Source organism: Mobula hypostoma, chromosome 6 (assembly GCF_963921235.1).
Source record: "Mobula hypostoma chromosome 6, sMobHyp1.1, whole genome shotgun sequence".
In the NCBI taxonomy this organism is placed as follows: Eukaryota; Metazoa; Chordata; class Chondrichthyes; order Myliobatiformes; family Myliobatidae; genus Mobula; species Mobula hypostoma.
This window is the reverse complement of record NC_086102.1, coordinates 92647332-92662160: the sequence shown is the minus strand read 5'-3', so window position 1 is coordinate 92662160 and position 14829 is coordinate 92647332. Positions and strand designations below refer to the sequence as shown.

General features: G+C 43.5%; 1 protein-coding gene across 2 annotated transcripts in view; it reads right to left on the bottom strand.

The window, feature by feature from the left end:
• The window catches only part of LOC134348201 (potassium-transporting ATPase subunit beta-like), a 108145-nt gene that overhangs the window by 15743 nt on the left and 77573 nt on the right, over positions 1-14829 (bottom strand). Inside the window, exons 1-2 of one of the 2 annotated variants that reach the window (XM_063051219.1) lie at positions 4027-4138; positions 2549-2677 (exon numbers count right to left, since the gene is read on the bottom strand). The exons of the other annotated variant lie outside the window; for it this stretch is intronic. Of the exons in view, the coding sequence (XP_062907289.1) occupies positions 2549-2677; positions 4027-4138 (241 nt within the window). Of the gene's footprint in view, positions 1-2548; positions 2678-4026; positions 4139-14829 lie in introns of those variants that run through there. 2 annotated transcript variants of the gene reach the window in all.

The window sequence follows — 14829 nt, the reverse complement described above, 5'->3', positions numbered from 1 at the left end:
CCACACAATTCACTAAACCCTGCTGCATCATTGCCAAATTTGTAATCAGTCCTGATCAGCAACCACAGGGCTGGGGGATGAGAATGACTAGAGAGAAGGAACGGAGGATGCAACATACAGAGAAGTTCTTTTGACAGAGGGACTCAGAGGCCACCCTATGATATTGTGCTACACCTCCTCCCAGGAACTATTCATAATCTAAACAGATCATAAGTCAAAACTGGAGCCACTAACCAACTTCCCGCATGGCAGAAGATGCCTGCAGCCCAGCAGCAGTTGACAAATCCATCCCACTGATCTCCCAAATACTTATTCCCAAGTACAAGTTGTGTAAATCGGGTGTTCCTTCGGAGAACCTGTGTTTATTAAATGCTTACTGGCACTCACCAATTAACCACCACATCTGAACAAATTACACAGTATATACAATGGAAACACAGTCTTGATATCCAGAGCACCATATACATCTTAGATCACTAGAAAAATACACTCAATGGCCACTTGATTCGGTACCTCCTGTATCTAATAAAGTGGCCACAGCGCGTATGCTCATGGTCCTCTGCTGCTGCAGCCCCTCCACTTCAACGTTTGATGTGTGTTCAGAGATGTTCTTCTGCACACCAGTGTTGTAGCACGTGCTGATTTGAGTTACTCTTGCCTTCCTGTCAGTTTGAACCAGTCTGGCCATTCTCTGATTTATCTCAGTAGCAAGGTGTTTACCCCCAAAGAACTGCCGCTCACTGGATGTTTTTTTTTAATGTTTTGCACATTCTCTGTGAACTCTAGAGACTGTTGTACATGAAAATCCCAGGATATCATCAATTTCTGAGATACTCAAAGTTCAAAGTCCATTTATTATCAAAGTATGTATACATTATACAACCTTGAGATTGGTCTCCTTTACAGGCAGTCACAAAACAATCATTCCACGATCAAAGTCATTGAGATGGCATTCCTTCCCCATTCGGAACCTTTTGACCGTGTTTACACTGAGCTGCTGCCACTCGATTGGCTGATTAGATATTTGAGGTGTACAGGTGTAGCTAATAAAGTGGTCATGGAGTGTATGTAACAGTTATGAACAACAGATTGGACGCCACACTGATGAATAAAATACCACACAGAATTGGAAATAACCAAGAAGCTAAAAATACATTAACTGCTACCTCAGCGAGCACTCAGGATGCTGCCTGGGGGAAAAAAAACCCTCACCACTCATAGGGTAATACTACTATCACATGTGCTAGTGACAGCATTGTACGAATCCCTGCCCTCTACAAATAATTAGCCAAGGCTTGATCTCACTGTGGATGCTGGAATCTGGAATGACATACCATTTGCTGGAGGAACTCAGTGTGTCGGGAACATCTGTGGTGGAGTGGGGGAGGGGGGTTGGAGAACTCCCCTCTACTCTAATTGATGGAGCGTACCTTTGCATCTCCTGTTTGTTGTACTTCCCTTCTCACCGCACCTTCCTTCTGACAGAACAGAGAAAGAGCTCCCCTAGTACTCATCTTTTACCCCACGAGCCTCTACATCCAGCATTTCCTCCCCCAGCGGATGTTTCCAACCTTCACCCACTCCTTCACCCTACCTCATTCCGTCTGTCTAATTTTTCTCCCTGTGTCTGCCTCCATCTATCATCAGCCTTTGTTCCACAACTCCAGCTTCTCCCTTCCCTCCATGGTTCAATCTGCCTATCATCTTACACCTCTCCTTAATCCACCAGCCACCCAAGGCCCTTGTCTTACCTCTCCCTTCTCCTCTTGATGCAGGGTCTTGATCCAAAATGATGACAATTTCTGTCCCCTCCCCACAAATGCTGCTCAACCCATGGAGTTCCTCCATCAGACTGTTTGTTGCTTGATGCAGATAGGCTGCTCGTAATGGCTGGCATGATCTGGGTTGAGTCACAGGGTGCTACTCAGCACTGAGTGGAGAGTCTCAGGGACACATGGTGCAAACCACCGAGTTCCTAGGGTCTCCCATCACCTGCTGATGGAAGCAGTTGACCCCCCCCCCCCACCTTCTGACTAGACAGGCAGCTCAGAGATGAACCAGTCATGTTCTCGGCCCACTGCCAATGGCCCACACTCATCATGCCAGTCAGTTTGTAGCCCTGATTCCCACATCTCAGCACTGAGCAGCTTCTCCAGACCACTTCACCCCCACACCAAGCTTGGTCAGGACAAGTGCTAGGGAGGGTGGATGGAAGATGGAGGAAGGGGTTTGTGCAAGGTTCCCAGGCCCAAATCCCCATTACCAGTTTCCCTACACAGCATAGTCAGCGGTGGTGTGGTCGGGATTTATGCCAGATTCCCAGCACCCAATGGACATTTTTACTGTACAGTGCCTAGCTGTATTTGGACTGGTGGAGTTAGAACATTATCAACAGTGCTCTGTGGGGTACTGCTAACCTCGTTCCAATCTACCAAAATATAATGTGCCCATGTAATATATAACACAGATTTGTAAATGACTTGCTTCACTGAGAAGACTGCTGCGAAGAGCATGTCAATAATTTCACAAAAGAGCCTTAGAACCTTACCTGGTGCTTTGAGTCTGTCTTGATAAGTTGGTGTGTATGGGTCTGTTGTGTACAACAGCACAAACAGGGACAGAGCAAACAGCGCACATATCACAACATAGAAGGCTGCATAATACAGGATGATGAAAACTGGAAGTAAGCAGTGAACTGTTAGATAAAAATCTATAGAATAACAAACGGAACACAACACAGAAACATGATCAGGCACTACCTGGCTCTTCCCTTTCTTCCTCCCCTAATTTAATCAGCATAGTCTTCAGATTTCCTCTGCAAAGACAAACCACCCTTCTTTCAACGCTTTTCTGCTAATTCCCGTTCTTTCTGGGATTCTAATAAGACTAGATACCTACCACCTTTAATATTTTTAACATTAAAAACATAAAGGCTAGTTCTTATTTGAAAGGAAACCTTCCCTTCATTGATCTCATATACAATGTTTCATGACAAGCAGTTGTCCCATGAACAGAAACAGTTTATGGATGATATTAGAGGTTGACTCTAAACCACCTCAGTTCAAGAGCAAATAGAGGTGAACAATAAACAGCCACATCCACATGTCCAATTTTTTTTAAGTATTAATCTGAATTTAGCCACTGATTCATGTCAAGTAATTTGTTCTACAGAAATAATGGGAAGATGAACTTACCCAAAGGATTTTGGAATAACACCAAATCCCATTAAAAATATATTGTACATTGCAGTGTCATCTTGCCACCGAATCTCATTGACTTTTTGCCCCATTCTCACTCTATACTCCTGCCTTTCTCTTTCTGACAGCAATTCAAAACTAATCCAACTACAGTACATGCTCCACATAATCTTATGTCAATTTAAAACTATTCTCACTGCCCTACACTCTCCTCATAACACTAGGTCAACTCAAAGCTAATCCCAGAAATGCATTCTCCCCATAGCCCTAAATCTTTTTAAGGCTATTCCCACAGCCCCACTCTCTCTCTGAACAATCAGTCTACTTTCCCCACAATCTGTATCAATTTAAAACTAATCCAATTTAACTACCCCACACTATCCACATAATCTTACATTACGATTAATCACACTGCCCCACTCACTCTTTGACAATCAGTTCCAAAGTGATCCAATCCACTCTGAAACAATCCAAAATTAATCTTACTGTACCACTTTCCCCATAGCCCTGAGTCAATGCAAAACAAAAACCATCCTCCATTTATTGGAAGAAATATCTCAATCATAGTCTGGTTTCCCATCCTGACAACATTGTATGCCACAACCATAATGAGCTTTTACAAAGGAAGTCCAGAACACCATACACGAGTAACTATGGGCTAACCAATAGTTTCAGAGTCATAGAAACATATAGCTCAGAAGATGTGCTATTTAATCCATGGTATAAATCCAATATTACAAATTCATCAACTACTCTTATGCTCTGTGCCACTAAAGAATTTGCTGCCTGAATTCTTCTAGTCACGTGTTTATGTCACGATTTCTCCTACCCCAGTTTTTAGGTGTTCTCCCCATCAATTCTTTAGTTTCTGGATTCCAAACAAAGCGTTTGAATGCCTCCATGCGCTGGCCACAGGTCTTCTTTTCATTGAAGGTGGCCATTTTTCCCAAAGTGGTACAGTTCCAAATGGGGGAATGTCTAGGGAGTTGGAGAATTTGTGGAGACTTCAGGGGGATAGGGCACTGACTAATCCTGTTATAGTAGTGATGTCACAACTTCAACCAATCATGTTAAGGATAGGGGTTAATGGCATTCCAGAAATATCAGCACAGTTTAGATTAGTGCAAATTGATTAATAACTAACTGTGCGCACATGAAGCCACAACCAGACTGTGCATTGAGTTCCTAATGTTTCTTTGACAGGGTGGCTGATAATCATGTTTGATGATTTTAAAGTAAACTTAAGTTAATCAGTTGATCAGGTTGTTTCATTCTTACAAATGAAGGACAAATTAGGGGTGACAGGCACTCACTTGTATCATCTATGATGCAACAGTTGCTATGGTAACCAGTCCAGAGCCACATCACCGTCAACCTCTTACGCAGGCTTACCCAAATCATACAAGGTAACCCAGCTTCCTCCATCAACAGCCTAACCGGACCACTGGGATCCGTAACAGCAAACCTGATCAACGGCCAGCCAGTCAGGTACCTTTTTCCCAAAAGGTAATTGCGTCCTAAGCAAATACACATACATGAAGGTGAACAAGGAAGGGAACTGGCCTATCAAAAAGGTGCACAGGCATTCCAAAGAAAATATAACCAAACATTCCAGAAAATCTGCAGGGTTAGATGGACTTCCAAGGATTTAAATAAACCCATCAACATTATAGATCTCTAGATACTGTACTGGGTAAAACAGTGAATAAACCCTTAGAATGATCTTAGAATGGCACAGTGTATAACCATATAACAATTACAGCACGGAAACAGTCCATCTCGGCCCTTCCAGTCCGTGCCGAAATCTTACTCTCACCTAGTCCCACCGACCTGCACTCAGCCCTTAACCCTCCATTCCTTTCCTGTCCATATATCTACCCAATTTAACTTTAAAGGACAACATCGAACCTGCCTCAACCACTTCTGCTGGAAGCTCATTCCACACAGCTACCACTCTCTGAGTAAAGAAGTTCCCCCTCATGTTACCCCTAAACTTTTGCCCTTTAACTCTCAACTCATGTCTCTTGTTTGAATCTCCCCCACTCTCAATGGAAAAAGCCTATCCACATCAACTCTATCTATCCCCCTCATAATTTTAAATACCTCTATCAAGTCCCCCCCTCAACCTTCTATGCTCCAAAGAATAAAGACCCAACTTGTTCAACCTTTCTCTGTAACTTAGGAGATGAAACCCAGGCAACGTTCTAGTAAATCTCCTCTGTACTCTCTCAATTTTATTGACATCTTTCTTATAATTCGGTGACCAGAACTGTACACAATACTCCAAATTTGGCCTTCCCAATGCCTTATACAATTTCAACATTACATCCCAACTCCTATACTCAATGCTCTGATTAATAAAGGCCAGCATACCAAAAGCTTTCTTCACCACCCTATCCACATGAGATTCCATCTTCAGGGAACTATGCACCATTATTCCTAGATCCCTCTGTTCTACTGCATTCTTCAATGCCCTACCATTTACCATGTATGTCCTATTTTGATTAGTCCTACCAAAATGTAGCACCCACATTTATCAGCATTAAACTCCATCTGCCATCTTTCAGCCCACTCTTCTAAGTGGTCTAAATCTCTCTGCAAGCTTTGAAAACCTACTTCATTATCCACAACTCCACCTATCTCAGTATCATTTGCATACTTACTAATCCAATTTACCACTCCATCATCCAGCTCATTAATATATTTGACAAACAACATTGGACCTAGTACAGATCCCTGAGGCACACCACTAGTCACCGGCCTCCAATCTGACACACAGTTGTCCACCACTACTCTCTGGCGTCTCCCATCCAGCCACTGCTGAATCCATTTTACTACTTCCATATTAATACCTAACGATTGAACCTTCCTAACTAACCTTCCGTGTGGATCCTTTTCAAAGGCCTTACTGAAGTCCATATAGACAACATCCACCGCTTTAACCTCATCAAAAAATTCAATAAGATTCGTCAAATATGACCTTCCACGCACAAATCCATGTTGACTGTTCCTAATCAGACCCTGTCTATCCAGATAATTATATATGCCATCTCTAAGAATACTTTCCATCAATTTACCCACCACTGACGTCAAACTCACAGGCTGATAATTGCTAGGTTTACTCTTAGAACCTCTTTTAAACAATGGAACCACATGAGCAATACGGCACCATTCCCGTTTCTAATGACATTTGAAATATTTCTGTCAGAGCCCCTGCTATTTCCACACTAACTTCCCTCTCAAGGTCCGAGGGAATATTCTGTCCAGACCTGGAGACTTATCCACTTCTATATTCCTTAAAAGCGCCAATACTTCCTCTTCTTTAATCATCATACTTTCCATAACTACCCTTCTTGTTTCCCTTACCTTACACAATTCAATATCCTCCTCCTTAGTGTATGAACCTCTAGATTCTGCAGAATGTATAGACATTGAGATATTGTATTGGATGGTGCTAAGTATTATATCATCTGCAATTTTGGAAATTGTGCCTGAAGTCTCAAGTCCTAGTCATTAAAATGTATTAAGGAAAGTGGTTGCTGAAATACATTCTCTCTGGAATTCTGCCATAAACTCTGCCCTACTGTGACAAAACAACCTTAGCTAATTTTCTGTCCATGCTGTCCTTTTACTCTGTGCCCTTCCACCTTGACATGCTACCTTATCAAATACCTTTTGCACTTCCATATATACATCAACTGTATTTTCTTCATTGGCCCTCTTCATCAAAAATGATTTAGTGATGAAATAAGCCTTTAATAATGAATCCAATGGCTCATAATTTTGTCTCTGATTGAGAACTTTCCTCAATGTCAGGGTTAAACAGACATTGCAGATCTCATCCGACATTGTTTTGGAACAAGGTGGTAATGTTTGCCATTTTCTCAAGCACCAGGCCTGAACCACTCAATGTTTGGGAGATTACGACCAGAAGCTTTCCAATTCGCTTTGTTATTTCGTTCAGATGAACATGCATCTTATCCTATCAATGTTTAGCTCCTCCATCTCAATAACATCTTCCTTTGTTGAAATCCCAGCAGAATTTTCTTCTCTGTTGAAGACTGATTTTAACAACGTGGCTATGTTCCCTGCCCCACAAGTGGATTTATTTGGATCTCCTCCAATGCATTCAATGCTCCCATATGCTGTCTCTGTGCTAGGGATACCAACTCTAGATAGAAAACAGCCTCTGGGTAGTAGAGGCTGGATCACTAGGTTCTTAAAGATTATTTTTGAAAGACTAGGGAATTGGAGGCTTCTAGGATATGGTAAGGTTGAAAGTATCCCAACTGGCTGCATCATTGCCTGATATGGCAATTCAACTTTGCAAGAATGTAAGAAGCTGCAGAAAGTAGTGGACTCAGCCCAGTATATCACAGGCACATCCCTAGTACTTACCGGAAGTGCTGCCTCAGGAAGGCAACATCATTAATAAAGCTTCCCACCATCTGAGCCATACCATCTTCTCACAGCTACCACTGGGCAGGAGGTATAGAAGTCTGAAGACCCACACTACTAATGGTTACTTCCCTTTAACCATTTGATTCTTGAACCAACCTGCACAACCCTAATCACTACCTTAGTATAGCAGCAACACTGTGAGCACTTTGCACCATAATGAACATTTTTTTTGCTGTTTGAAATGTTCTATTTAGCCCTCCATAATCTGACCACAGTTTACATACCGCCAGCAGCTTGAGATACTCCATGACGTCATCTCCAAACAAGAAACAGTCCATCCCGACACATCTCAAAGTACAGTCAGGGACTTCAACCAGGCTTGTGTGAAGAAAACCCTGCCCAGTTGCTATCAGCATGTAACCTATAGTGCCAGAGGTCCCAATACACTGGACCACTGTTATACTAAGATAAGGAATGCCTACTGTCCCATGCACAGACTGCAGTTCAGTAGATCAAATCACCTTGATGTCCTTCTCCTACCTACATATAGGCAGAGGGCAAAGAGAAAATTGCCAGAGACTAGGACAACAAAGAAGTGGTTGTGGAGTCAGAGGAGCAGTCATGGGATTGCTTTGAGTTGGTGGACTGGGCCGAGTTCAAGGACTCACCTATGGATCGGAATGAATGCATCATGATTGTCACAGACTTTATTAAGACAGTTGTAGATGAGTGTGTTCCCACAAAATCATTCAGAGTTTTCCCCAGTCAGAAGCCCTGGATGAACCATGACATCCACAATCCGCTGAAGGCCAGATCAAAGACATTCAAATCTGCTGACCAAGAAAATTACTGGAAGTCCAGGTTATGATCACCAGAAAGCCATCTCACAGGCAAAGTGGCAATTCTGAACAAAACTTGAATCAACAAAGGATGCTCGTTAGTTGTGTCAGGACTTGAGTATTATCTCCCTCCTACAAAGTTAAATCAAGCGACATGGGTGACAACAGGGCTTCACTTCCAGATGAGCTCAATGTCTTCTATGCTCACTTTGACCATCAAAACATGGAGAAATCACCATGAAGCCCCACACCCCCGGTGACCCTGTGATTTCAGACTCTGAGGCTGACGTGTGAGCACCCTTCAGGAGGGTGAACTCACAAAAGGCACCAGGCCCAGACAGGGTCCTAGCCAAGTACTAAATACCTGTACAGATCAACTGGCTGGAGTGTTCAGAGATCTTTAACCTCTCGCTTCACTAGTCTAAGGTATCCACCTGCTTCAAGCAGGCTTCAGTTATACCAGTGCCTAAGAAGAGCGTGGTAACCTTCCTCAATGACTATTGTTCAGTAGCACTTAATCCACAGTGATAAGGTTGGTGATGAAACAAATCAACTCTTTCATGAGAAACGACTTGGATCTGCTCCAATTTTCCTACCCAGAACAGGTCCACAGCAGATGCCTTTTCATTGGCACTTCACTCAACCTTGCAACTTCTGGACAGCAAAGATACATATATCAGGATGCTCTTTATCGACTATAGCTCACCATTCAATACCACTATCTCCTCAAAGCTAATCAACAAGCTCCAAGACCTTGGCCTCATACCTCCTTGAGCAGTTGGACCCTCCATTTCCTTACTTGCAGACCTCAGTCAGCCGAATATGCAACAACATCTCCTCCACAGTCTCCATCAGCATCTGTGCAGCACAAAGCTATGTGCTTCGCCCCCTGTTCTACTGGCTTCAGACTTACAACTGTGTGGCTAGCACAGCACTGATGCCATATTCAAGTTTGCTGATGACACCACTGTCATAGGCCAAATCGAAGGAGGTGACAAATCAGCATATAGGAGGGAGATTGGAATTTGGCTGAGTGGTGCCATAACAATAACTTCTTACTCAATGTCAGCAAAAACAAGGAGCTGATTATAGATTTCAGGGAAAGAAAATCAGAGGTCCATGAGACAGTCCTCAATGGAGGATCAGAGGTGGAGAGAGTCAGCAACTTTGAACTCAGAGGACTTACCCTGGGCCAGGTACATAAGTGCAATTACGAAGAAGGCACAGCAATGCCTCTACTTCCTTAGGGGTTTGCAAAGATTCGCATGACTTCTAATTGCCAAACTTCTATGAATGTGTAGTGGACAGCATACTCACTGGTTGCATCACGGCCTAGTATGGAAACACCAACGTCCCTGAATGGAAAATCCTACAAAAATTAGTGACTACTCCCCAGTCCATCATGAGTAAAGGACACCTACCATTCAGCACATCTACACGAAACATTGTCACAGGAAAGCAACATCACCAGGGATCTCCACCACCCTGGACATGCTATCTTCTCACTGCTGCCATCAGGAAGGTGATCCAGGAACCTCAGGACTCATACCACCAGGTTCAGGAACTGTAATTAGCCCTCAACCATCAGGCTCCTGAACCAGAGGGAATAACTTCACTCAGCTTCACTTGTCCCGTCACTGAACTGGTCTCACAACCTGTGCAGCCACTTTCAAGGGTTCATCATCTCATGTTCTTGATATTTATTGCTTACTTATTATGATTATTTCTTTCCTTTGTATTTACACAGTGGTTGAATGCCCAAGTGGCCTTTCATTGATTCTGTTATGGTTATTATACTATTAGATTTATTGAGTATGCCGCCAAGAAAATGAATTTCAGGGTTGTATGTACTTTGATAACAAATTTACTTTGAACAGAGATCCTTCTTCAAAACTAACCTTTGGTGTTTGATGAGAACCATTAACTTAGTTTCTCTTCCCACAGAAGTTGCCTGATATTCTGAGTATTTCTGACATTTTATGCTTATATTATAGTCAAGCGCTGACATCCACACTGCGGAGGGGAAGTATTGAGATCAAATGTGGGTGCATCTGACGTTTTGCTCCCCCTCTGGACTCTTAGTGAGTTCAGGGACAATTCATAGACTGTTGGAGTCATAGAAAAATACAGCACAAAAACAAGCCCTTTGGCCCATCTAATCCACGCCGAACCATTTTATCTGCCTGGTCCTATTGACCTGCACCTGGACCATAGCCTTCCATGCCCATCATCCATGTACCTGTCCAAATTTGTCTCAAACATTGAAATTGAGCTTGCATGTACCGCTTGTACTGGTAGCTCACTCCACACTCTCACGACCCACTGCGCGAAGAAGTTTCCTCTCATGTTCCCCTTAAACATTCCACCTTTCACCATTAACCCATGACCTCTGGTTGTAGTCCCAACCAACCTCAATGGAAAAAGCCTATTTGCATTTAGCTATCTATACCCCTTATATCAAACCTCCCCTCAATTTTCTATGTTCCAAGGAATGAGGTCCTAACCTATTCAATCTTTCCTTATAACCCAGGTCCTCCAGTCACGGCAACATCTTTGTAAATTTTCTCTGTATCCTTTAAACCTTATTTACATCTTTCCTCCCGGTAGGTGTAGATACTCCAAATCAGGCCTCACCAACGTCTTATACAATTTGAACATAACACCCCATCTCCAGTACTCAGTAGTTTGATTTATGAAGGCCAATGAGCCAAAGGCTTTCCTTATGACCCTATCTACCTGTGTCACCAATTTCAATGAACTATGGAATTGTATTCCCAGATCCCTTTATTCTACCGCACTCTGCAGTGCCCTACCCTGCTTGGTCCTACCAAAGTGCAACATCTCGCACTTGTCTGCATTAAATTCCATCTGCCACTTTTCTATTATTCTGTTATGATTAATGCTCAATAAATCCATAATAGAATAATTCAATATGTCAGCCCATTTTTCCAGCTGGTCCAGACCTCTCTGCAATCTCTACAATCTTCACTGTCCACTACAAAATTTTTCTGATCCAGTTAACCACATTATCATCAGATCATTGATATAGATGACAAACAACAAAGGACCCAGCACCAATCCCTGCAGCACATCACTAGTCACAGGCCTCCAGACACAGAGGCAACCATTGACTACTGCTCTCTGGCTTCTCCCACAAAGCCAAAGTCTAATCCAATTTACTACCTCATCTTGAATGCTAAGTGACTGAACCTTCTTGGACAACCTGCTATTCCTGACCTTATCAAGTGCCTTGCTAAACTCCAAGTACACAACATCCACGGCCTTGCCTTCATCAATTTTCCTGGTACCTTCCTAGAAAAACTCTGAGATTGGTTAGACATGGCCTACCATGTACAAAGCCATACTGACTATCCCTAATCAGTCCCTGTCTATCCAAATACTTATATACCTTCCAATAACTTTCCCACAGTTATAGACTCACTGGCCTATAATTTCCTGGTTTATTTTTAGAACTTTTCTTAAACAGCGGAACAACATTAGTTATCCTCCAATCCTTTGGTACCTCACCTATCGATAAAGATGAAATATCTCTACTGGGCCCCTGCAATTTCTGCATTTGCCTCTCATAGGGTCCGAGGAAACACCTTGTAGGCCCTGGGGATTTATCCACCCTAATTTGCCACAAGGCAGCAAACGCCTCCTCCTCTGTACTCTATATAGGGTCCATGACTTCACTGCTGCTTGTTGAATCAAGGGGCTGAATAAACTTTGTATCTGGCCCCTCAGCATTTTGGCATATGTAGTGCAGTTCTTGTGCATATGTTTTAAAATTATGAATAATGTTTATTTTTGAAATACAAATTAATTAATGTATGTATGTATATATGTCTGACATTTGTAAGCCAGGGAGAGCTTGTATATGAGGTGCCCAGAGCCAAGGATGGGTTTCCTTGCCTGCATCTTACAGTCTTAAATAAGTGGTTACTTCATTGAGATTTTCCCAAGTTCCATAAATCCTAGAAATGTTCCGAAGGTTTTGAAAACTGCAAATTAAAGAACCCCTGTACAAGAATGCTTAACACTTGGAGTGATCACTCTCTCTTGGATAGATCCAGTAAATTTGACATTTGGCACAAAATTGTGGGTTCCGTGTTAAGAAAGTAAAAGAGGATTTTAGAAAGCAATAATAAAATCAGGCAGAGTCGGTATTTTTTCATGGAATGGAAATTACATTTGACATGTTCATCAGTGACCTTTGAAGATGATTGAACAGGATGGATAAAGGGCAACAAGTAAATGTCCATTTGGATTTCCAAAAGACATTCAAAAAGTTGATACATAAAGGGTTATGAAACAAAGTAGGCACTCCTGGAAGTGTGATGTATATTAGAATGGTGAAGAAATTTGGTTGTTGACAGGGAACAGAGGAGCAATAGTTCTCAGGTTGGTGATTGGTGCCCAGAAAGGTGCTGCAGGAATCAGTGTTGCTGCTTCAACTGTTAACCATCTACATTTAGGGAATCAGTGTACTGGAGTCAAATCTGGAACGCAGATTGTGAGGGAGGCATAAAGTGTCTGCAAAGGAATCTAAGTCCATAGAATTAAGTGCATGGGTTTTCCCCCCTCCCCCTTTTCTTTCTCCCTAGGCCTCCTGTCCCACGATCCTCTCATATCCCTTTTGCCAATCAACTGTCCAGCTCTTGGCTCCATCCCTCCCCCTCCTGTCTTCTCTTATCATTTCGGATCTCCCCCTCCCCTCCCACTTTCAAATCTAGTAGACTGTGAGGAAATGTTTGTCAGGAAAAACAGAAAGACAAAGAGGAAAACAAAAAAATGCTGAAAGCACTTCAGATCAGATAGTAATTGCATCTCAGACCTGAAATATTGACTGTTTCTCTTCCCGCAGATGCTAGCTGGCCTGTTGAGTTTTTCCAGCATCTGCTGTCCTCAGAGTTTTTGATTTTCAGAGAAAAGGAAAGTATTGTTGACACGAAGAAATCTGCAGATGCTGGAATTTCAAGCAACACACATAAAAGATGCTGGTGAACGCAGCAGGCCAGGCAGCATCTCTAGGAAGAGGTACAGTCGACGTTTCGGGCCGAGACCCTTCGTCAGGACTAACTGAAAGAAGAGCTAGTAAGAGATTTGAAAGTGGGAGGGGAGGGGGAGATCCGAAATGATAAGAGAAGACAGGAGGGGGAGGGATGGAGCCAAGAGCTGGACAGTTGATTGGCAAAAGGGATATGAGAGGATCGTGGGACAGGAGGCCTAGGGAGAAAGAAAAGGGGGAGGGGGGAAAACCCAGAGGATGGGCAAGGGGTATGGTGAGAGGGGCAGAGGGAGAAAAGGAGAGAGAGAGAAAAAGAATGTGTGTATATAAATAAATAATGGATGGGGTACGAGGGGAAGGTGGGACATTAGCGGAGGTTTGAGAAGTCAGTGTTCATGCCATCAGTTTGGGGGCTACCCAGACGGAATATAAGATGTTGTTCCTCCAACCTGAGTGTGGCTTCATCTTTTCACTCCAGGACAAGGGAGATGTCCTCCTTTTTTAAAGGGGCTTCCCTTCTTCTACCATCAACTCTGCTCTCAAACGCATCTCCCCCATTTCACGCACATCTGCTCTCACTCCATCCTCCCACCACCCCACTAGGAATAGGGTTCCCCTGGTCCTCACCTACCACCCCACCAGCCTCCAGGTCCAACATATAATTCTCCGTAACTTCCGCCACCTCCAACGGGATCCCACCACTAAGCATACCTTTCCCTCCTCCCCTCTCTCTGCTTTCCGCAGGGATCGCTCCCTACGCGACTCCCTTGTCCATTCGTCCCCCCCATCCCTCCTCACTGATCTCCCTCCTGACACTTATCCTTGTAAGCAGAACAAGTGCTGCACATGCCCTTACACTTCCTCCCTCACCACCATTCAGGTCCCCAGACAGTCCTTCCAGGTGAGGCGACACTTCACCTGTGAGTCGGCTGGGGTGATATACTGTGTCCAGTGCTCCCGACATGGCCTTCTATACATTGGTGAGACCTGACGCAGACTGGGAGATCATTTCGCTGAACGCCTACGCTCTGTCCACCAGAGAAAGCAGGATCTCCCAGTGGCCACACATTTTAATTCCACGTCCCATTCCCATTCTGATATGTCTATCCACGGCCTCCTCTACTGTAAAGATGAAGCCACACTTAGGTTGGAGGAAAAACACCTTATATTCCATCTGGGTAGGCTCCAACCTGATGACATGAACGTTGACTTCTCAAACTTCCACTAATGCCCCACCTCCCCCTCATACCCCATCTGTTATTTATTTATATACACACATTCTTTCTCTCTCTCTCCTTTTTCTCCCTCTGTCCCTCTCACTATACCCCTTGCCCATCCTCTGGGCTCCCCCGCCTTTTCTTTCTCCCTCGTCCCATGATCC